Here is a 24,425-nt window from a genome sequence, read left to right as displayed (position 1 = left end):
GATGCTCTGGACATAGAGGACACTGCTCGTGATGAGGATGAGAAAGTCACAAAAAGCTTTATGGAACAATTTTTCTCAGAGCCCTAAGCGGAAGTAGAAGTAGTGCGAACACACGTGAGTCTGAAAGAAATCCAAGGAGCTGGGCATTATGGTAAACTCTCTGCAGCCGGCGCGTGGTTAACAAACTCTAGATCTGGAGGATTATCAGATGATCATTCACCATGAAGAGCAGGTCTCTGGGAATCGATCCGGCAGGTTAAACCTACGAATAAAGAATTCCAACAGGCAAAGGAACACAAGACACGAGTAAATAAGTGCTGGCCCTCCTGGATTCTACTCCTGGGAGAAGTGCTGCAGCTCCGATACAAACCAACAGGGCAGACAGGGCAAGGACGGCAGGTTCTTTAAACAGATGCCTGCCAGGTGTACAAATGTGCCTACACTAAGGCTTCGAGGCCGTGCGGAATGGGGGATTCATTAGCTGCAGTGGGCTGCATATCCAGGTCTACGAAATCACTGAAGGAAGAAAGTGGTATACTGGAATTAAACGTGCCCAGTAGACATGGAGAACGAATTAAAAACCAGCCCTCCCTTGCCCCAGTAGCCAGAATGACCACGCAACAGATGAGCCTTTGGAGGAAAGCAATATTGGCAGGACATAAAGGGTCTGTGACATCTCCAAAGCGCCAATGCGCTTATGTCACAAACACCCCCAAACTATCAGTCTCAGAAACTAGAGAGAAAATCTGATTAAAGTGCGCAGCCCAAGGCTTACAGCAGGGCGTAATTTAAGCACAACAGGTGAATGACACATTTCCATTTACCTTGAAGGAGCCACAGAGAGCCTGCAGACAGAAGCTGTACCTCTGAACATCATCTATCTTTTTTGATCTCCAGCTGATTGGTTGGACTGGAAGTTCTATTTGTGTTTTTTAACTATTGATTTTCGCAGTATTAAAACACTTTCAATTACAACATGCAGCAACAGAGAAGTAAATAGCCTGTTCACATGTAGTAGTATTGTACACAAGATGTCTGTCCTCAATAAAAATATAGCTTTAATTCAGAGCTCCAAATTAATTTGCTAAAAGCAGACTGGAAGTGCCTCGAGTCGAGCGGTTTTCCACACCTGTTCTTTGCTTTAGGTGAGAGCGGCAGCAGGTTTTGGAGTTTTTTCATCCCTGTTGTACCTTCTTACTGGACAGTTGGGGGAGAGGCAAAGCAGGAAGACTGGTAGCTGCAATGGAGGGCCTTTGACACGTTCATTCGTGTTCTGTCGCAAACATGGTCAGGGTAAATTCCTGAATCGGCCTGTCATGAGCATTGTTGAGTGGACAGTGGGCCCCTGATTCCTGGATTCCTGGATATGGTCTTTGATGGGAGCAAAGGTACAACATACAATACATATGGAGGAATGGCAGTGATACAAGACCAAGGTGGGAAACTGGAAACAGCCTTGCTTAAAAGGATTGTTATTACCAAAAACATTGTACATGTTTCAAACCTTGGCACTTCACGTTATGAGAATGTACATTGTGCATCTACAGAGTATGTGCATGAACTTTATTCGTCAAGGGAAAAGACGAAGCTCTGCAAAGAGCACTGAATATTGCAGGTTAAACCAGGAGGATTGAGAGTCTCCAATTTGCTTAGATACCAGGCAGTCCACTTGAGATATCGGGTAGGACAAAGAGAAAAATGGAAGCAGCTTCATGTATGATAGATCACACACTTTGGGGGAGGTTACCTGTGGAAAATATCATGGATCCCCACAGCATTCGCAAATGTGAAGTCATGCATTTTGCCCATCACATGTGCATATTTGAGAGTTTGGGATGCAGCTGGGGTTTAGGTGGGTCTGACATAGTTGCCATCAAACTTTACCCCGTTGTGGGGCAATATATAGTTTACACTGGGGACGTTCCAGAGCTCGTGGAAAGGGAATATAAAACACTGTTGTAGGAAGTTGGCTCTGTATGCACTATTTCAAAGTAAGGAATAATATGCACAGAGTCCAATGGTTCCCCTTAGAGGTAAGATAGTGGCAAAAAGAGATAATACTAATGCTCTATTTTGTGGTAGTGTGGTCGAGCAGTAGGCTTATCAAAGGAGTAGTGTTAAGCATTTGTTGTACATACACATAGGCAATAAATGAGGAACACACACTCAGAGACAATTCCAGGCCAATAGGTATTTGTATAGAAAAATATATTTTCTTAGTTTATTTTAAGAACCACAGGTTCAAATTCTACATGTAATACTTTGCATGAAAGGTATTGCAGGTAAGTACTTTAGGAACGTTGAATAATCACAATAGCATACATACTTTTCAAATAAAACACATATAGCTATTTTAAAACTAGACAGTGCAATTTTCACAGTTCCTAGGGGAGGTAAGTTATTATTAGTTCTTGCAGGTAAGTAAACCACCTACGGGGTTCAAATTTGGGTCCAAGGTAGCCCACCGTTGGGGGTTCAGAGCAACCCCAAAGTTACCACACCAGCAGCTCAGGGCCGGTCAGGTGCAGAGTTCAAAGTGGTGCCCAAAACGCATAGACTTCAATGGAGAAGGGAGTGTTCCGGTTCCGGTCTGCCAGCAGGTAAGTACCCACGTCTTCGGAGGGCAGACCAGGGGGGGTTTTGTAGGGCACCGGGGGGGACACAAGTTAGCACAGAAAGTACACCCTCAGCAGCACGGGGGCGGCCAGGTGCAGTGTGCAAACACACGTCTGGTTTTCAATTGGAATCAATGGGAGACCAAGGGGTCTCTTCAGCGATTCAGGCAGGCAAGGGGGGGGCTCCTCAGGGTAGCCACCACCTAGTCAAGGGAGAGGGCCTCCTGGGGGTCACTCCTGCACTGGAGTTCCGATCTTTCAGGTCCTGGGGGCTGCGGGTGCAGAGTCTTTTCCAGGCGTCAGGATCTGGGAGTCAGGCAGTCGCGGTCAGGGGGAGCCTCGGGATTCCCTCTGCAGGCGTCACTGTGGGGCCTCAGGGGGGGCAACTCTGGCTACTCACGGTCTCGTAGTCGCCGGGGAGTCCTCTCTGAAGTGTTGTTTTTCCACAAGTCGAGCCAGGAGCGTCGGGTGCAGAGTTGCAAGTCTCATGCTTCTGGCGGGAAACGCAGTTGTCTTTAAGTTGCTCCTTTGGAAACAAAGTTGCAGTCTTTGGTGAACAGGGCCGCTGTTCTCAGGAGTTTCTTGGTCCTTTTAGAGCAGGGCAGTCCTCTGAGGATTCAGAGGTCGCTGGTCCTGGGAAAAGCGTTGCTGGAGCAGTTCCTTCAGAAGGGGGGGGAGACAGGCCGGTAGGGCTGGGGCCAAAGCAGTTAGTGTCTCCGTCTTCTCTGCAGGGTTTTTCAGCTCAGCAGTCCTCTTCTTCTTAGGTTGCAGGAATCTGATTTCCTAGGTTCTGGGAAGCCCCTAAATATTGAATTTAGGGGTGTGTTTAGGTCTGGGAGGGCAGTAGCCAATGGCTACTGTCCTTGAGGGTGGCTACACCCTCTTTGTGCCTCCTCCCTGCCTGAGGGGAGGGGGGCACATCCCTAATCCTATCGGGGGAATCCTCCATCTGCAAGATGGAGGATTTCTAAAAGTCCGAGTCACCTCAGCTCAGGACACCTTAGGGGCTGTCCTGACTGGCAGTGACTCCTCCTTGTTTTTCTCATTATCTCTCCTGGACTTGCCGCCAAAAGTGGGGGCTGTGTCTAGGAGGCGGGCATCTCCACTAGCTGGAGTGCCCTGGGGCATTGTAACACGAAGCTTGAGCCTTTGAAGCTCACTGCTAGGTGTTACAGTTCCTGCAGGGGGGAGGTGTGAAGTGCCTCCATCCAGAGCAGGCTTGTTTCTGTCCTCAGAGAGCACAAAGGCTCTCACCGCATGGGGTCAGAAACTCGTCTCTCAGCAGCAGGCTGGCATAGACCAGTCAGTCCTGCACTGAACAATTGGGTAAAATACAGGGGGCATCTCTAAGATGCCCTCTGTGTGCATTTTTTTAATAAATCCAACACTGTCATCAGTGTGGGTTTATTATTCTGAGAAGTTTGGTACCAAACTTCCCAGTATTCAGTGTAGCCATTATGGAGCTGTGGAAATCGTTTTTGACAGACTCCCGGACCATACACTCTTATGGCTACCCTGCACTTACAATGTCAATGGTTTTGCTTAGACACTGTAGGGGCATAATGGTCATGCACCTATGCCCTCACCTGTGGTATTGTGCACCCTGCCTTAGGGCTGTAAGGCCTGCTAGAGGGGTGACTTACCTATGCCACAGGCAGTGTGAGGTTGGCATGGCACCCTGAGGGGAGTGCCATGTCGACTTAGTCATTTTCTCCCCACCAACACACGCAAGCTGGCAAGCAGTGTGTCTGTGCTGAGTGAGAGGTCCCTAGGGTGGCATAAGACATGCTGCAGCCCTTGGAGACCTTCCCTGGCATCAGGGCCCTTGGTACCAGGGGTACCAGTTACAAGGGACTTACCTGGGTGCCAGGGTTGTGCCAATTGTGGAGACAATGGTACATTTTAGGTGAAAGAACACTGGTGCTGGGACCTGGTTAGCAGGGTCCCAGCACACTTCTCAGTCAAGTCAGCATCAGTATCAGGCAAAAAGTGGGGGGTAACTGCAACAGGGAGCCATTTCTTTACAACTGTAAGAAATGTTTAGTACAGAAAAGGTTAAGCCGTTTGAACAGGAGCTGAAGCGTTATAGATACATCCAAGTACAGCATTGGGTCCTAAGTCCTCTAATCCGAGTAGTGACTTCAGCATTAACACCCGTTGAAAAATATCTCCAGAATTATGTTGATGAAAGGCATATTATATCCTGAATATATGTCATCTTAATGCCCGAAACATCTGCAAAAAGTATATCGGTAGTCCTGGGTAAATTAATAGGAATAGTCCTTGATGGTAAGCAGAGGACAGCCCACAAATAAGGGCTACAATAGTAGCTACTTGAGCAGGATACAAGAAGAAACACTATAGATGGGTCTACACTCTGAATAGACTGGCATGGATAGGTCACCTTGAGGGCTCAAAATGTAGGAGAGGATGTGCAGTAATCTATGTGGACACATTTACTGTGGTCCTGTATAAAATTATGCCCCTTATGGGGAAGATGTGCTCAGAACTGTCGAAGTATCAGGTTCCTGTGTAGCAGAATGCAACAAGTGATATTGCTTTGAGCCACCCGAGGAAGTTTACCCGTACAAGTAACGTATCTAAAATATTGGTGACATAACAGCGCATTTGTGGGCTCTGAGAGTCAATGAAAGCTACATGGATGGCTAAGTTGTGATGGATGTTAGGTGTGGAGAAAATGGCTCCGAGACTTTGGGTGGAGTCTAATTTCGAAAGCAATGAGTATGGTATTGCAATATCAATATTAGAGCAGAACCTTTAAACAATGTCCCTAAGAGGCTGAGTTTTCTTTATATTTTGGAGGAATAGCACTTGGATTATTATCACTAAAGTAGAAAAGCAGGGTGGTGGGCAGGAGTGATCCAAATTAATTCAGCGTATAGTTACGCAGTAGTGGTCGTATCCGTTAGAGACGTCTAGCTGCATATTCCTTAACTTAGAGTATTGCGGCGGTATCAGATTGCATCTGGGAAATCCTAAGCAGTACTTCCGTGCGCTGGTGGGTGGTATTGATCATGTTGGCATCATTAGCACTGGAAATGACGTGCACGGTCCTACATAGGCACCACCTCAGCACACATCAGCTCTGCATGTGTCCTTTTCTGGACTACCTTTAAAAAAAAAAAACTTTTTGTCGAAATTCTTTTTGCATTAAACTCCCCATTGTGTGTTACCGATGTCCCCTAAAAAAATCTGTGGGGTTTAAGCCGTGTTATCCCTATCACAGACAGATGTCTGTGACAGACCCTCACCTGATTTGCTTGTGATGCCTGAAGCTGGGCAATGACTTCTAGGGTTGCCCTGACTGTAGAGCAGTGAATCCCAAGGCGGTTGGGGAGCATGGCGTAAAGCTCCTGGTTGCCTGACACCAGACTTCTCTGCACTGCTCCAGGTTCCAGTTGTGAGGAAGGTCAAGAGCCTGCTCTTGGGGTCATTCCTGCGGGTCACTATTGCAGTACAAATCCTCGTTGGGTAAATCCCACAAGAAAAATAAATCTAAGAAGTCGAAGCACTCTTCTACTTAGCTGCATGGTCCAAGTCATCATACAAGGCTTGGGAATATACACCACAAATCGAGGCCCTCTCCCGCACGTCAGCCGTGGAGCCAGAGTTTGGGTCCACTCCCAAAGTTTCGCAGAGTAACCTTGCCCAACTTAAACATTTTGAGGTTATGCACCTCATTTTTTAGCAGGCTGAACCCTCTGGAGCGCTTTTGGGTGCCACAGGCTCAGCAGGTGCCCCAACTGGATTCCGACCAGCAGGTTCGCCCTCTGCTCCAGTTGGGCCATTTGGCTCTGTATCTAGATCAGCTCCAGGCCTTAGTCCAGGACCTTTCCCAGAGTCTGCCTCAGTGGTGCTGGTTCCCCGGTTAGGATAATTGGTATGAGGACCTAGCAGATGTCTGTTGTCTGGATACTTCTCCTGGCACTGGCCTAGTCTCTCCTTCTAGTGTGACTATGGAGGAGGGTCTTTCTTTGCCGTACGGTTAAGGCGGGCAGTCGATGCCCCAAACCTTCCCCGGTGGCAATCAAGACTAACGTCTTGACATAGGTGTTCAACCTGGGGTAGCCATCACAGAACCTCTTCTCCGTTTTTAATGAATCAGTCACTGATGTCCTGTCAGGGTCTGAACCATGCCCTGCACAGGTGCTCCTGTGCACAGGGCCGTTGCCCACTGCCCCACTCCTGGGGAACTCATCGAGACTCCCTACCCTGCCTAGTCCTGGTCATCCAGGACTCCACCTCCAAGTTCTATCCTGGCCCATTCACGGTCAACTCACCATATAGGGAATCCAAGAGGCTGGACACCTTAGACAAGAGGATTTCATCTTTCACCAGTCTTGCATTTGGGTCTGTGAATGCTAAATGCCTCCTGGGCCAGTATATCCACACAGTTTGGGACTAGGTTGCACAAGTGCTGCCCATAGTCTGAGGAGACCCGAGCCATCCTGACCCAGGCTATTGCTGATGGCAGGGACTCAGCAAAGTTCACAATACGCTGCGAACTGGACACGAGAATCGCTAGGTAGGGGGATGTTTATGCATTCCTCATGGGCATGCCCTTTGATGGCACTTCCCTGTTTAGCAATAGGGCAGATTTGGTGCTTGAGTGCTTTGAGGACAGCAGGGCCACCGCCTGGTCATTGGGACTTTCCATGGCTCATCGTCAGCCCTATTTTGCCTTTTGACCCTTCTGTTTGCTACTCCCACACTCGCAGCAGCCCACATACCCTCTTTAATATACCCTCCCACCATCATAGACAACCGGTCAGCGGCAGCATCTTGCACCACCAGCCCTGATAGTGGTCTATATCATCGGACAAATGAGTCGTACAAATTGTTCAGCAGGGTTATGCCCTTCCATTCATGGATGCCCAGTTACTATCTTCCAATCCTCTGATGGAAGACCGCCTGTCTGTGTTACATCAGGAGGAACGGCCTCTTCTAGCCAAAGGAGCTATTGAGAGGGTGCTGACATCAGAAGTAGGCCGTGGTTGCTGTTCCCGCTACAGTCTGGTGCCGAAGAAGGACAGAGGCCTCTGCCCTGTACTAGATTTAATACCCTCCCAACTTAAAAAAGTAGAAATTGAAAATGCTCATGTTGGCGAAGGTCATGTTGACCCTGGAGACTGAATGGTTGCGCTGGACGTGCAGGATGCATGGTTCCATATACCTGTCTTTCTGACCAACAGATTTTACTTGAGTGGGACCAGGAGCATTTTAAGTTCTCTATGCTCTGCTTGGGCCTCACTAGCATCCCTTGAGTGTTAGACAACAGACTGTTGAAACATAATTGCCCCAGGCAGTTGTTTCCTATCTCCAGACTATGGCAGACCGCTGCATTTGCTAGGGCTCACTATAAACGTGCCAAAGTCACACCTGACTCCCCCTCATACACTCCAATTCTGGACACAGCAGTTCCGCGCCTTCCCTCTGGAGCAACGAGTTCAGGATATTCTGGCTATGATACAAATGTTTTAGTCTCTATCCTAGTTTTCGGTGAGACTAACTCTGAGTCTGTTGGGTCTCAGGGCCTCCTGTATCCTGCTGGTAAAGCATGCCCGCTGCCATATTCAGGCTCTGCAGAGGGACCTGAAATCCCAGTGGGCGCAACATCAGGAGAATCTCTGATGTGGTTCCAATATGGGAGAGAACTGCAAAAGACCTGCAGTGGTGACTGACAAACAGCGATTGGGTTGGCGGTAGACTCCTCTGCCATCCTCACCCAGATCTCACAGTGGTGACAGGTGTCTTCCTTCTGGGTTGGGGCGGCCATCTGGAAGAGGTAGATACCAGAGTATCTGGCCTTCACTGGAGTATTAGCTCCACATCAGCTCGGAGTTGAGAGCGAACTGCCTGGCATTGAAAGCTTTCCTACCTTCCATCAAGAGGAAGCTTGTTCAGGGGTTCAAGGACAACACCACAGCAATGTGGTACTGGAGTAAGCAGAGCAAGGTGGTACTTAAGCAAGCAGAGCGCAGTGTCATGTGGCCCTGCATCTCTGGATATGACTGGAACGTCAGAAATGTTCCTGGTCATACAACACCTGGTGAGTTCTCTGAGCACCAGGGCGAGTGTAGTCATCAATGCCCAGCGGATCACAAATTTTGTCTCCATCTGGAGGTGGTGCAAGGTCCCTTCTTCAACTGGGGAGAACCTTGGTTCTGTTTGCTGCCACCAACAACCTGCAATGTCCACACTTGCGTGCATTTGAGTTTCCAAAGGCGTCCCTCACTCAGACGCATGTTGCCTCTATTGGGGCTCAGTACTGCTATAGGCCTTTGTTCTGATATACCACTCCTGCTTTGAGTTCTGAAGAGCAGGATGGAGCGTGCTCAAGTCATCCTTGTGGCTCTAGATTGGGAATGGAGAGTATGGTATCCCAAACTCCTGAGCATCAGTCCTCTGGCTAGGCTGACCCTTCGGGAGAATCTTCTGTTGAAACAACAGGGCAGGGCTCTACACCCAAACCTGTTCACAATCCGCCTTCTTGTATTAAGACTGAGCAGCAGCAGTTGACATTTTTTTATCTTTCTCGGAAGACTGCAAAGTCATACTGTCAGCAAGGTGTCCATCAACAAAGACTGTATACGCCTGTCATTGGGACAATTGGTGTAGTGGAAAGCATATAGATCCTCTTTCTGCTCCTTTGTCCGAGGTATTACTGTTTGTTCTATCTTTAGCCCAACAAGGCTTTACTTTGGTGGGCAGTTAAAGGGTATCTTTCAACCATTTCTGCATTATTGCAGTTTCTGGATAAGCCCTCCCTGTTCATGTCTCCTGTTGTGACTCGCTTTCTGAAAGGACTTCAACTTCCATTTCCACCTAAACCCTTCTTAATGCCCTAATGGGAGTTTAACTTGGTTGTTACATTTTTGATGCCCATGTATAGCTGCTCTTTACATCTCTTGAAGATCAAAACTGCCTTCCCGGTGGTCCCATTAGACTGTCCAGAAGGGGTAGTGTGCTACGGGTGCTCAATGTACACCCACCTTACACCAGATTCTTCCAGTGCAAACTGATTCTCTACACCAGAGTCTCTTTTCTACCAAAAGTGGTGACCCCTTTACATCTCGAACAAAGCATCATGCTGCTGACCTTCTGTTGCTCCGCCCTTCTAAAGAGATGGAGAGAATCCATCACCTGTACCCAGAAGGTGCATTGTTGTTTTACGTCTATTGCACCAGAGATCACTGGGTGGAACATCAACTCTTTGTTGGGTTGCACGGGGCAAAGAAATGGAATGAAAAGCTGAGCAGAAACGGACTATCTCCAGCTGGACTTTGCTCTACATTAAGATCTGCTCCACCCAGAGCCAAGGCTGCGATTTCTGTGTTAGCTTGTGGAGGTTTTGCCCTGGATATCTGTCAAGCTGCACACAATTACAAAACACTGCTTCCTGGACAGTCAGGGTAGTCCTCCATAAAGTTTTGATCTGAGTACACCTTAGTGGAGCTATTGATTGGGGATCTACTCTAAGATGAGGAATCTACGGTTAGAAGGCTGTATCTGATGAACAAGTAACTCACCTTCAGTAACCTCTTATGTGACAAAGAATCTATCCAGCTGCAGATTTATTACGGATATTTGCAGCCTCCCTGCTTCCGCGAACAAGTTTTCCTGTTTAGAAAGTTCTCTGTAGGTCTTTAGTATCTGCACACTGGCCCATGTGCCTCGTGCAGTAGCTCCGTGTTTCCGGAGCAAAAATGGCACAAAAAAGAAATTGATGTCAGCCTGCTGGTCTGGCACCAATATAGGCACTGCATGCATCATTTCCGACACGGACGCTGCAGTCAAGGATGTGATCAGCATCACCTATCGGTGTGCAGAGGTACTGCTCAACATTTTCCTGATCCAGTTTGACTCCTGGGGAATATTCTAAGGTAAGGAATCTGAGACTGGATAGTCTCTACCAGATAAGGTGTTAATAAAAGTAAGTAACTTGTTGATTATGATAAACGTTTTACAATATGCAGAGAGGAAATGTGAATGTGCTTTGGGAGGGCGGTCCAATTCTTAGGTCGAGGTGGCAACACCACATGCGCTTTCGCTTGCAAGGCATATTGTTTTGCAATAAAGGGCTTGGAGCCTGCGTATTGCTTACTATTAGCTAGATAGTGTCACTCTTCTTTGCTGCCTCCTAATTGCCCAACGCATGCCAAATGTCACTTCCTTTCTGTTGAGCATGGACCAAGAAATTGTTTCAACCTAATTAATTCCCATCCGCTGCTTGTGCTGTGATTGAAGTACTTTTTTTTTAATCACAGTCTACCCCTTTTGTGTGGTGCTTCTTTCCCCTCACTTTCTCCATGCTAAAGTGGAAGAGAAAAGCTCTTTTAAAGTGATGCGGACTGGCAGAGCACTGTCGGTGGAGCAAGGAGCGGGCTTGACTGTTGTGCATGGTTCCTTGCATTACTGCATGGCAAGGAGTTCATGGCTCGGTGAACTCTTCTCTCTTGATGTTTGAACATACTCTGCACATGCTGGCTCATCCATCGCTGGGGACTTATGCAGCTCCAAGTCTGCATTGAACCAGACTGCTAGACCTTCATGGGCCTGACGGATACTGCTGGGCACTGGGTTGCTGCAAAGGTCCCTCGGCACCCGACATACAGTCCCTCACTTGTTGGCCATATAAAGGCAGGGTTAGTTTACCTTCCAGATTCCGTTTTAACGAAATATGGAACTAAGGGTTTCCTTTTGAAACCATTATCTGCGCATGCACTCTTGACTTTACCGGAACTGGTAAAGGTGCAGCGCCCTTTTCATTTAAGACTTCAGAAGCCTGTGTATGAAAAATAAAGATTTGAAATTCCTCATCTCTGCTGCAGCTGGTACTCTGGATGACTGGCTTCTAAGTCGGTAGTACAATTATTCACTGTCTTTTTCCTTTCTGACTAGGGTGGAAAAGAAAGAGAGAGCAAGGTTGAAAACTGTGAAATTCCACGCCCGTACCGGCATGATTGAATCTAATCGGGTAAGTGTACGGAGGGGAGTGAGGTCCACGGTAGAACACTGTGATCTTGCAGGGTGTCATGTGAGATTTGCAGCTGATGCCTTTTCTTCAGTATTTGGGGCACTGAAAGATACTTTAAATAAACCTGTAGATTTAAAGCTTAGAGCATCTGATCTGCTGCAAAAAGGAGATCAAGGTATTACCAAAATCGAGAATTGTTTTTCCACAGAAGCCTACAAATGCACGGTGGTTTGTCATTGAGGAGCTCACGTCTCTGTAGCAAGTCTCTCATTGTAGCTTTACAACACCTGAAAGCGTTTCATACATATTTTTTAACATGCACAACCGTTTTTCTCTGCATATCTCTAATCATCAGAGCATTGTTGATGCTATGTTATTGATTAGTAAACTGTATTTTTTCAGCTAAATGTGTACATGTGCAAATATGCTCATTATTGAGCCTCAAATGGGACTTCATTGCAAAACAGAACTTTTGTTTTGTTTTTTAAAAATAAATCACTCCTATGCTCCTCTGAAGTTTGACACCAAGTAGTTTATCATCAGCTTCTGACTCATAATATTCTAAGGAGTACTCCTCATTGTAGGTCGTCCTTCTTCTGGATTCTACCACTCCACCAGCTTCTTCAGTGCCTATTTCATGTATTTCGCCTCCACCTCTTCCTCAGACAGCAACACCTTTGGAAGCTCCTTCACTTCTGAGGCCTCTTGCTTCCCCTCAGAGATCAAGGTCTCCTTAGGCCAGATCGCGCCATAAATCCACAGCACAAACGCCCTCGAGATATTGTCTCGGTGCTTCGCATCAAGATCCTCCTCTCTGCACTCTCTGTTATCATCCTAGGTCCAGAACCAGATCTCGTTCACCACCAAGAGGAAGGTAATTTTATTCCACCTTTTCATCTAGTAGTGGAAGATTCTCACCAACACTGACAGATTCTTCCCAGCCAAAGATCTTACCATTTGATGATGACAGCACCTTCCAAGCAGTGCTTCTACGAGGGGCTACAAAACTGAAAACTGTATTACCTGCCTGATGAACGACGACATCAATGACTTTTGATCTCTTCACCAACGTGTGGCATCAAGACCCCTCCTAACCCTGGTTCTTGGTTCATTGGAACCATCAGTGGAACTGCTCTTTACGCCAGCTGCAGCCAAAGCATTTCCATCTGGGCTTCAGAAAAAACGTTATTCCTGCGATCGTACCCTCCTCCTGATTCCGTTGTTACTGTGGCTGCAAAGACAGTACATTCCACTACTCCTTCATCCACAGTCCCTCCAGGCAAGTAGAGTACGAAACTGGATCCAGTGGGACGGTAGGTACGTGGCACAGCAGCCGCAACCATGAAAGCAGAAGTGCTTCCGCCCAGCTAGGCAGGTGTGACGGAGGCTTATGGGACTCCCTGCTGCAGTTTGTTGAAGACCGCCCAAAACACCGCAGAGAGGACTTCCACGAAACAGCGCATGAGAGCGTTAAGGTCTCAAACATATGATCAGCGTTGCTGCCGATTCACCTTTGCTTGCAGCTCACGGCTACTGTATATATAATATAGCCTCACTTATATGCTGCAAAATATGTAATAACCTAAATGTTTATCTTGGCCTTTCTGAAAAAAGGCAAACTACATTTAAGACAATATATATTGTAAATAAATTCTCTGGGTTTCCCGCACATGGGCTGGACTGTTCAGTGCTTATGATTTCAGTAGTGATCCCCCTGAGAGAGAATAGGATTACAGGTAATAACCCATTCCTTTCTTGGAGCTGAAATTGATCACTATTCACTACTCACTGCTAGCAGCACCCTTAGCCTATCATGCCCTGCTTGCATACAGGCATCTGTCAATGCAGGACGTTTTCATATTACCACACACCTGTCTACAAGGGAACAAAACACTACGCTGGAGGGTGGCAACATTCTGAGGGAATAGGTGATAGAAGTGTGGAGAGGTACGTGATTGGGATACAAAATGAGAGATCGTAGGGCAGGTAAATGGTAAAGGGGCGGGGTGACAGGGAGGAGTGAGGCATGGTGGACACAGGGAATCGGGGAGTTTCGATGGTGCTTACTGGGTTACAAGATGTTGAAACTAGTTGGGTATTAAGCTGTTTCTGAGATGGGAAAAATTCAGTTTCTTTTCAGGCTCCATGGTACAATTCTCTGTGCCATCCCTTATGTTGGTTGCCCAATTCCTGAATTTATTCAGTTTGGCTCTTCCACAAGAGTTCAAGAACTGTCTTGCAGAGGCAACCCAGCCTTTCACCAGAGCAGTCAAATGGAAGAGCTTCTGCATCTAGTGTATTCAGAAAAAATCAGGCCATCCTTCTACTGAAAGGAAGAAGTGTTGCCTTATAGGCTTAATTTGTCACAGTTTGGTTTTCAGTTCATGTCCGTTAAGGTTCAGCTTATTACTGCCTGCAGAAGCAGGTTTTCCTTATTAAAGTCTCCTTAGAGGATCTTTGGAATCTAGGTCCTGCTGACAGAGGGCCCACTTCTCATTAGGAGCTCAATATACTCCTCACAAGGTTAATAGAAGTGTTTTCTGGCTTTATGTTGGCTTTCAAAATTAGAGAAACAAATATGTAAAGGATTTTCATTTTGAAAGTGTCTATTAAATAATAATAATATCCTTTTTATTTCAAGCATACATATAAACGCTTCCCTGCAGCACTTTTTGTCGAAGCTAGTCTTCCTAGAGACAATCGTTTTTGCAGTTAGTATAAGCAAAATCCTATGATGCGTGCATAGTGTCCATTCATCGAGTTGTCCTGAGGGCGTATCTGGATTTCTTACCAAAAGTAATTTTGGTCTTTGATATTTATCTGGCAGTATCTGTGCTGATAATCTTTCAAAATTCTGTTGCTTCAGCGAAAAGTTCTTGTGTTTTTGCTGAACACTTCAGTAAGTGCAAACAGCTTTATCAGTTATGGACTTATTCTTACAGTTGTAGCCATATCTAAACAGTCCACGTCCAGAGGGATTGTTTATTTTAATTAATTTATCAGAAAACAAACAAGACCCTTCCCAGTAAGCTTGGATGGAGTTTGTTTCACAAGCTGCCACTACAGACTTACTAAGCAATATCTTGTATTTGTCCTGCCTCCAGGACTGCAACACCTAATTGTTCTCCTCCTGACTCTTTCGGAAGAATGGTTTGTACCTCCATGTGTGTGTCACTGATGCTCGCATAATGAGGAACATTTGCCTTATATCTTTTATAGGTACACAAACAATATTTCTGAGAGACATTATTTCTTTTTAAAGAGCTTAGGAACTTTGCACTGCAAATAAAGCTTCCTTTTACAAGTCTTATTTTGATACCTTCAGAATCTTAGAAGTTCATGTGTGGGCCTTTTACTGTTATGCATGGGCTTAACCAAGGATGCACATTCTTGTTGTTGGGCAAATGCTAAAAAAAAAAAAAGAATGTGCAACCACATCTACAGAAAAGCTCCCCTGGTGATGGTAAGGGTCTATCAAGTGGCTCTGTACCCACAGCAAACAGCAGGGAACAATAGTGCTGGTTAGGTAATTTTTAACCCAGTTTGGGGGCCACAGGCAGACTGGGGCAACAGGGCCCCAGCCGTGGTGGTTAAGGTAGTTTGCCACTGGTTCCCTGAGCCCATCTTACCATAGCTTTGCGAGCTGGGGCCAGTGCGGCCCTTTGCACGTTTGCCTTTCAGGGTGGCGAGGACTAATAGGCTTCTCAGGAAGTGGCATGTGGTGCGCAAGTTCAGAACTCCGTCACCCAACACACACAATCACTTTAATGTCTAGTCCAGAGCTTGTCTTTTAGGAAACAAAAGTACACTTCTAACCACACAGCAATACTAAACACACTCAAATCAGCATAAGGCAGTAGCCAGTGACTCTGGTGGCACTTCTCTTTTGTGGTGTGCGCCAGCTGAGCTCCTCACACTAAACCCTCCCTGAATTAGGCACATTGAAGACTGCAATGTTCCCCCCCCCCCACCCCCCTCCTAACCTTTTGATTCCTGAGGACCTCCAATGAAACACTACTGGAAGCCGGGGACCGCCAAGCAATTTGTATAATTGAAATTTTAAACATTAGAACGGTGATTAACAAATACACAAACAAGTACGCGCGAAACAAATACTCGAATTACTAAAGATATAATAATTTAATATTTAAAAAATATGCAAAAATCGAAAAAATTTAATAGGAAGGTTGGCGCTGCATCTTGGCGAGTAACTTTTCAATGTTTGGTTTTATTTAGGAAAGCCACCTCTCCAGGTCAGATTATACATTTCCCAAGCAATTTCTGTTTTTGTTTTTTAGGACATAAGATCTGAGAAAGCTTTTTCACATAAATATGTGGTGGGGAAAGGCAATAAATCAAAAGGGTCTCTCATATCTCCATAGCATCTCTGTCACATGTAATTCATTTGTTTTATAGCACCTCTAATACCACTGTAGGGTCTCTGAGCACTCTACAGGTGACTACTAGGTGTAGGATTCACGTCATCCACACTGGTAGGCATATTTTAAGAGTGCGTGGTCTGGCAAAGCACAAACTTGTGATTCAGAACATAACACAGTGGTTAGCGCTAACTTTATTAATAAGAATGTATTTCTACGCAAGCAAACTTTTTTTTAAATTTTTTTAGTAGCATAAGGCTAATGAAAGACTGGGGGTGGAGGGGGACTTTCCAGTTTGTGCCATGCTGTTTGCATGCAGCTCTTTGATGGCAGTTCATAGCACTGTGCTAGATTAAGGTTCTAACTTATGAGCTGCACAGTAACAAAAGAATCTGAGACAAAAGCAGTTAACCCACTGTACTATGCACACAAAATACTTTTCTTTGCATCATACACATTCTTTGCAGCTACAGTATTAACCATCTGTGCTGCCTTAGATGAATCAAAACTGCTACTAGATAAAACTATCTCTCGCCAGCAGATACATTAATCACCAGAGTTATCTTGACGCTTTTATTATTACCTGAAAGCTGATGGTTGTACAGAGAACTGTGCAGTGCTTTTAAAACTGCTGCACAAATGAAGTCTTAAATATAAAAGCACGCACGTATTCCTGTACAGAGGCCCAAACCCAGGCTTGTGGACTCCCTAGGAATGTGTCATGGACCCCCGGGGGTCTGCAGACCACAGGTTGAGAACCACTGCTGTATTTCATGGACCTGCACCCAGAACTCATCTGGCTGCCTCCTATTCCTCAGGGGTCAGTTCACTGCGAGCAAGGAAAGCCTCAGGAACGGCTCTGTGCTGCCATGTCTCTGTTCACAGTCACCAGGCTTTTACACAAGAGGTGCAGCGGCCCTGGCACATGGATCACAGGCTGATGCAGCTTGATTCAGCTGCAACACAGGTCTGAGCCATTGACATGACCATACCAATCAATCTCACAGATGCAGCCCTGACCAGGCCGTAAAAGTTCCCACCAGGACTCAGCTTTGAGAGACTAGAGGAACTCTTTGCAGCACAGGTCACTCCTAGCTCCCTCTCAAGTAGTCTGCTTTCTCTGGATTTACCATAGCCCCAGGGGCATGCAACACTTCTCCTCCTGGCTAGTCTGTCACCCTGCAGAACTGGGCGGACTACTTCCCTCTCTCAGCAGGAAGGAAGGCATTGAGGCACTGAAGCAGAACCCCAACTCCTCCAAAAGCAAGTACACAGTTCAGGTGATGCCCCTTCTCCCATGAGAGACTGGCTGTCAGGCAGATACCAGACTTGGTCCTGAAAGGCGTGGAAAAGGAACAAAATGGAGTGGTTTTGTTTCCCCTTTTATGCACAATGTCTTGACAGGGAATGTGGATCCTTGGCCTCAAACTTCAGAACAAGTTTGAGTGATTTTGTTTTTTAAGTGTCCTCGGACTACTCTCCAGACATAGCCTTTATGTAGTAATGTCATGCGTCTCATACAGACTACTCTCCAGACATAGCCTTTATGCAGTAATGTCATGCGTCTCATACAGACTACTCTCCAGACACAGCCTTTATGCAGTAATGTCATGCATCTCATACAGACTACTCCCCAGACACAGCCTTTATGCAGTAATGTCATGCTTCTCATACAGACTACTCTCCAGACACAGCCGTTATGCAGTAATGTCATGCGTCTCATACAGACTACTCTCCAGACACAGCCGTTATGCAGTAATGTCATGCGTCTCATACAGACTACTCTCCAGACACAGCCTTTATGCAGTAATGTCATGCTTCTCATACAGACTACTCTCCAGACACAGCCGTTATGCAGTAATGTCATGCGTCTCATACAGACTACTCTCCAGACACAGCCGTTATGCAGTAATGTCATGCTTCTCATAGCTGGTAGCACTGGGACAATCTCCAAACTCAAGCGCCCCAGTAAAGTCCCAGTAACGTGTGACGTTTCTGCACCTGGCTGTCATTAGACTTTCTAAAGCAGTAATTGGGGCTAGACAAGTGCAGGCCTGACCTAGAGACCTGCTCATCTGTTACAACAGAAATGAGTCAAACCAAATGGCAGTGCACTGAAACATCTTATTACCAGTCCTTTGCTAACAGAAGAAACAATAATTTTCTAAAGATAGCCCTCTCTCCATTCGCCTCACTTCAGTGTCTGGATTTTCACCCTCCAGCCACAGTAATGCAGGCACTTAATTTCCACTGTCTGGAGAAGCTGTTCCCATCCTCCAGCTTGTGCTATGCCCGGCCAGGGTCATCCACAATGAACCATACAGGCCTCCGTCTACAGGCTCTCTCCCACACACAGCCCTACTACTTGACATATGCTTCATTGTAAATACTCTTGAATTGTATTCCTCAGTAGTCTCCCACTGTTCAGTGCTCTGTTTCCCAGCTAGGTAGGCACTATACTAATACTGGTACATTGCTTATGTGCATATGGTTTGAAATAGGCTTCTTGAAGCTTACTAATTGTGCCATTTTTGTGCATTAACAATGATCAACTAAGTGCATTTTGTCTCTGGTTGTAGACAGTATATTTGTTTTCCTTATGCTGCCCTTCTTTTGTAAAGCATTTGCGATTTGATGTGCTAGTCCCAATCAGGGAGAGAACGTCTCTGACTTTTGATTTTCCTTTTCCAATTGCATGCCATCCCTCCCCTCCCCTTGCATAGTGGTTACTCTACTTTTTTCAAAAAGCAATCTCAATTTCATTAAGCTGATGACTTTTGATACCATAGAAGGTGGCCGATGTACAGAGATGAATTACATCTATTGCATAACCTTTCTGGCTGAAATAATACTAGTTTACTAATGGACACATCTAACCTCAGATTTGATACTCCTGGCGCCAGCCTGAATCCATGTTTTTGTTTTCTCAGCACTTTCCTCACGTGATGATGGGTGGTGCTGAATATGTCCCACCATGGAAATTGTCCCTGCGACCTCTGACCATCGACGTCAGTTCCTTTCTTTCAGCTCCTTTTGATGCAGATCCGGAGCTTGTTCCCTCATTTTCTTTCACCTGATAGTTTTTTTTAAAGTTTTTATTTCTCTTTGTGCAAGGGACATGTTCTCCCCCGAGCCCCCAAACACAGATTTTAAACCTTCCAAGAATTGACACATAAAGATGTCTTTGACGGACCCTCACGAGGTCTGTTGCTAGTGTCTGGGCTAATCACATGACTCAAAATTGTGCAGCCACTGTTATCAGTTGAATCGGAAGGCCATCCGTGACTGCAAGCTCAAGCTCTACATTGCTGAGCACAGCAGAAAAGATCAGAAGGCCCTGACCCACTTCCTGAGGCTGTCCCAGAGGGAGAGCTTCGTGACACTTGGTGCTCAGATGTCTCCCCCTTTTCCTGCTACTGTTTCCAAGAGGAGACCTGCTGATATCAGGGTACCTCGAAGTTGTGTTCTTCCACCTCAGAACCCATCCTGGCATTAGTTCTTATCCAGGCCAACCTTACGGGACTCTACTGGAGCGCCCTTCGGCCTCATGGATCCAAGGAGACCTAGCTGGCAAATTTGCCCCCGACGGTGACTGCCTCTCAACCCTATTCCAGGGTCTGCCCCATCTTGACTCCCATTACAGTATAATGGCCTATGCCCGGCTCTGTGCATCGACGCCAGCAGCAATGCCAGCGATACTGAAGGAAGAGCACATAGCCCTTTAGGACTCTGAAGCAAATCCAAAGCGAACTTGCTCAGAGTTGCTCCCCTCTCGACCTTTGATTTAAACTCAAGCTGATTCAGATACGGTTCCTCCATATTGCAAATTTTTAGACTTGAAACCACAGGATAAAGACATTGAAGATTATATGATAATGAATCCTGTTTCTGGACTTGCAATAGGCCACCGGCCTCAATACCACGCCTAACACTGACCTAAGTTTCTGCCTGGCCCCTCTACAGAGGAATCTGCCTAAATTGCTATGGTAGTAAGGCAGGCAGCAGAAGTACTTGAAGTCCAGCTTCCATCAGTAGAAGTAAAAACTAGATAGTCATGGAGATGTTGCAGCCAGGCAGAACTCTGCAGAACCTCTCCTCTTTAATAACGCACAGACAGACACCCTTTTAGGCACATGGGCATAACAAGGATCATGCCCACCCATCAAACACCGAATAGCTAAAAGATACAGACCAGCTCCAGAGGACCCATCTTTACTTCGGCAGGACCCAGCACCTGAGAGTCTTGTAGTTCAGACCACCACCAGTAGGTTGATTACAAATGCATCCCAACCACCCTGACAGTTAGAGACTAGATGTGCAAGCAGACATTTGGAAAGTGAATGTTGTCATCCTCAAGCCTTGCCCTCCGGTCCATAAATTCTTGTTGCCTCCTGGGGCGTTATTTGCATGCGTTTGTGGCACATAGTGGCAGACATCTTCACAGTGGTCCAAGATAACATTCGGTCCAACCTTCAACAAATCATTCAGGATGGCCAAGATGCAGCGAAGTAGGTAATTGTGTTGGGCCTGGACACTATGTACTATCTAGGTGAGCCAGTTGGTACTAACGTGTTTCAGCATCATCCCTGGATACGTCCTATAAGATTCTCAAGTGATGTCCAACAATCACACCTGGACATGCCCACTGATTGCATCCATCTCTTTGAAGACAAGGCAGACTCTGCCTTGGAGCACTGTAAATAGAGCAAAGCAAGTGTGCTCCCTCGGCCTAGCACCGTCTTCACAGCAGATTCCCTAGTGCTCCTTTCAGTGCTTCTGACAAGGCTTACTGCAGAGGCCACATCAGGTCTTGCTTCAGCATCAACAGATTTCTCAAACCTTTAGAGACTGAAGTTGGGTATTCGGTCAACTCAGCTGCTGCTGCAAAACCCCTTTGGTTTGACCTCAGTGGTCACTGTCACCGTGTTGTAAGCCAGTTAACCTATTACCTCCATGGGTACCAGAGCATCACATAGGACGGGTGGGTGCTCTACAGTGTTCAACATGGCTACACCAGCCCATCCTTTCCCCTCCTCCAAACATACCATCTACACAACAGTGATTTCTGGAGGACCACCTGCCCAATCTCCAACAAAACGTTCAATCTCTCTTGAAGGAGGAAGCTGTAGAAAGGATGCTTGCATCATATGTTGGAACTGATTGCTACTCCTGTTAATTTCTGGTGCCAAAGGAAGAGGACTTTGTCCTGTTCTAGATTTCCGTCCTAAACTACTTCCTCAAGAATGACAAGGTCAAGATACTCACTCTTACCCAAATTATTTCTGCCCTGGGTCTAGATGACTGGATGTTGGTATTGAACCAAATGCTCCAGAAAAAATGCTGCAACAAGAAGAGGAAGAAACTCATGACAAGATGCAACATATTCTGCAGACATTAAGTTGTGGCCCATGGTGAAGCTAATAGAAGAATATATACAAGGTACATGGAAGTGCAACATCAAACAGAACACAGAGACCTGTGTAAAAAAATAATGGTAGCAATGGAAAAGTTGAAACAAAATTTAAAACTATAAAAAGAAATGTAGAATAACAGTAGTTAAACTGTTTAAAAAAAAGAAAAAAAAGAAAGAAAAAAAACAATATGAAAAAAACACAAAATAATAATATCCACACTGTTAGACACTTGGGATTGGTTTCCCAAAGATGGTTGTGCGCTATTGTGGCCAGGCCCTGTGGCCAACCCCCTGCCATGCACAGACGAAAGCTCTGCTCTTTGGAAGAGCTGGGTGAATATAATTTAAAAAACTGAAATTCACTTAAAAAAGAAATCTCAAATTAACCTTTTAGTGAGGTGTGGTAATAGGATCTTACTTTACATTAAAACTAAAAAAAGTCACTGGGGAAAAAAAGAAGGCTAAAGAGATGTTATGTTTAGGTGTAGGAATAAGATGACAGACAGGAGGACAAGCTCTCTTGGTGAATTGGAGGCCCTTATTTTGTAAATTTTACAGCACCGCCAACAGTTTATTTATCGCCTTCATGACTGCCCAAAAACCTCTTGTTGGAAAGTGGATCATTGGTAGTGGTAAGTATGAACCTACCACTGTCAATAAGGCCATTAACCAAGCATGGGTTCAGTAAAGGTCTCAGAAAATCAGCCCCTTGCTCAACCCTTGCTAGCTGTAACCGAGCAGGCAGGCCTAACTTAGGAGGCAAGAGTGTAAAGCATTCAAAAACACCAATACAGTAAATAAGTGAGACACAATACACAATAAAAATCCCACATCAATTTATAAGAATAGATTATATTTTTTATAAGTAAATAGACACCAGAACGAAGAAAATCCAATGTAGGGACCCAGAGAAATGAATATTTAAAGAAGAAACACTTTCTTTACTTTCTAGTGCTTAGAATCACAGAGCGCCAACTTTACCAAATGTCTCAAAACCTCAGGAGGTGTTTCCTGAAGTCCTCCTTGTAGGTACAAAGGGTCCTTCAGAAAGCTGATTTTTGGCTTACAGAAAGAAAAGTCTTATAACTTCTTTTCTGTACAAGTAATGATAAATTCACTAATGCCAAATTGCTGAATTTATCAAAACAAATCTTTTAAGTCCTTGAATTACTTTGCCGCTTTTCCTAAGTATATTTAAAATAAAATACAATGTTGCCCCATTGTATCTACAGTGGGGGGAAATGAAATGACCTGTTTTCCCTCACCAGAGTCTACAAAACATATTTTATAAGGCCCCTGCTTATAGTTACATGACCCACCCCCACCCCTGGAACACCTAGGGAGACCCTCGAGGGTACCTAATATGTCAAAATAAGGTAGATCATCACATTTAAAGTGCCCATAGAAATATAGTCGAAGTGGAACACAATTTCCATTTCAATGCAGTCTGCAGTCAGGCCGCATTTAAAAATGACAGAAAACCTCCAGCAGTGCCCCCATGCAAAGGGCGCAGCAATTTTGCTGGGCCTCTTCTTTCATGTCCTATTATGTACTAGGGTCTTATAGGTAGTTGGCATGTTACTTACTAGGGGCTGTCATGCAAATGATATGAATGTAACTTTTAAAGACAGGCTGCAAGGCAGGCCTGCATTTAAAAGTACAGAAAGCACACAGTAGTGCACACATGCAAGTGCAGAAATTCTGCTGGGCATCTAATCTCCAGGCCCTGTTATTATTTACTAGGGGCTTATAGGCAGATTGTACCCCCTTGCCCTGCTATATAATAGGGACCCACAGGGTCTGTCAGGTCAACTGGAAGGGTACCATAATACTTAGTGTACTCTACTACAAGTGTGTTTTAACATAGCACTGGCCTGGGTCTGGCTAACAGCCCAGGGCACAGTCCGAGTCAGTTACCATCAGCACCAGTCAGCAACACACACAAACATTTGTAAAGCAAAGGGTCTCGTATTTGCTTGATTTAGAGCTATTAGCGTTGTAAAGTCCTAACCAGACTTTTATGTCCACATAAAAAGTAAAGTAAAACAGTTTTACATAAGCGTTCTGATTTAAACGCCATGCTATGAGCATGAAGGAACACACAAAATGAAACACAAGTTCGCTGGCAGTCAAACGTATCGGCAAATGTGCAGCGAGATCGCACTGCGTAGGAAATCAAAAGAAAAACTAGTCCAGAAACCATGCTAAAACATGGAGCCTCATATGTTTTCAATATTTAGTCCATGTGCTCGAGGAGGTCTAGACACTGGAAAAGGCTTGCCGTATGCATGCCTTTCACAAATGAAATCAAGCGATTTAAAAAAAAAAATAATAATAATAATTATTTTTTTGTAAAAAAAAATTTTTTAATGACAAGCCCACGACCCAACTAAACTGATCGGTGGGCGTGGTTAAAAGCCCGCAGAGGGATTACAGCAGGCTAGAGCACTTGCGTGCTCAATCCTAAAAATGGGGGTCAACAGGGCAAAAAGATGACTTTCCAACACTACTTTTAAATGCAAATTTCTCAACCTGCTGAATGGATTTACACCTAATAATGAAAAGGAAACTTTCTGAGTGAAGTTATAATTTTCTTCCAAATTTGGGGGAATTCTGCTCGGCTGTTTTTTTTCTGTATCTCTTCTCAAAATTTCCTATGGGGAATTAACATGGACTAATGACATTTTGGGCCCCCCACCACCCCACTTTTTTTTTGTTTTTTTTTACTTTCATAGCGTGACGGATAACTGAGCGAGCTAAAATGGATGAGATTTTTTTTTTTCCTTTTAATGACTATAACTCCACAGTGGTGAACACCACTATAATATATCTTTTGAGGTGTGTGTGTGTGTGTGTGTGTGTGTGTGTGTGTGTGTGTGTGTGTGTGTGTGTGTGTGTGTGTGTGTGTGTGTGTGTGTGTCTGTGTGTGTGTGTCTGTGTGTGTGTGTCTGTGTGTGTCTGTGTGTGTGTGTGTGTCTGTGTGTGTGTGTGTGTCTGTGTGTGTGTGTGTGTCTGTGTGT

At 45.4% G+C, this 24,425-nt stretch overlaps 1 protein-coding gene across 12 annotated transcripts in view; it reads left to right on the top strand.

The window, feature by feature from the left end:
* Positions 1–24,425, top strand: part of DLG3 (discs large MAGUK scaffold protein 3) — a 1,213,683-nt gene that overhangs the window by 1,080,938 nt on the left and 108,320 nt on the right. For all 12 annotated transcript variants that reach the window (XM_069209533.1, XM_069209549.1, XM_069209524.1 and 9 more), the window contains one exon: positions 11,538–11,613. In XM_069209533.1, coding sequence (XP_069065634.1) covers positions 11,538–11,613 — 76 coding nt within the window. The remainder of the gene's footprint in view (positions 1–11,537; positions 11,614–24,425) is intronic.

Source organism: Pleurodeles waltl, chromosome 2_1 (genome assembly GCF_031143425.1).
Source record: "Pleurodeles waltl isolate 20211129_DDA chromosome 2_1, aPleWal1.hap1.20221129, whole genome shotgun sequence".
In the NCBI taxonomy this organism is placed as follows: Eukaryota; Metazoa; Chordata; class Amphibia; order Caudata; family Salamandridae; genus Pleurodeles; species Pleurodeles waltl.
The sequence above is the reverse complement of the archived record's forward strand: the minus strand, read 5'-3'. Positions and strand labels throughout refer to the sequence as shown.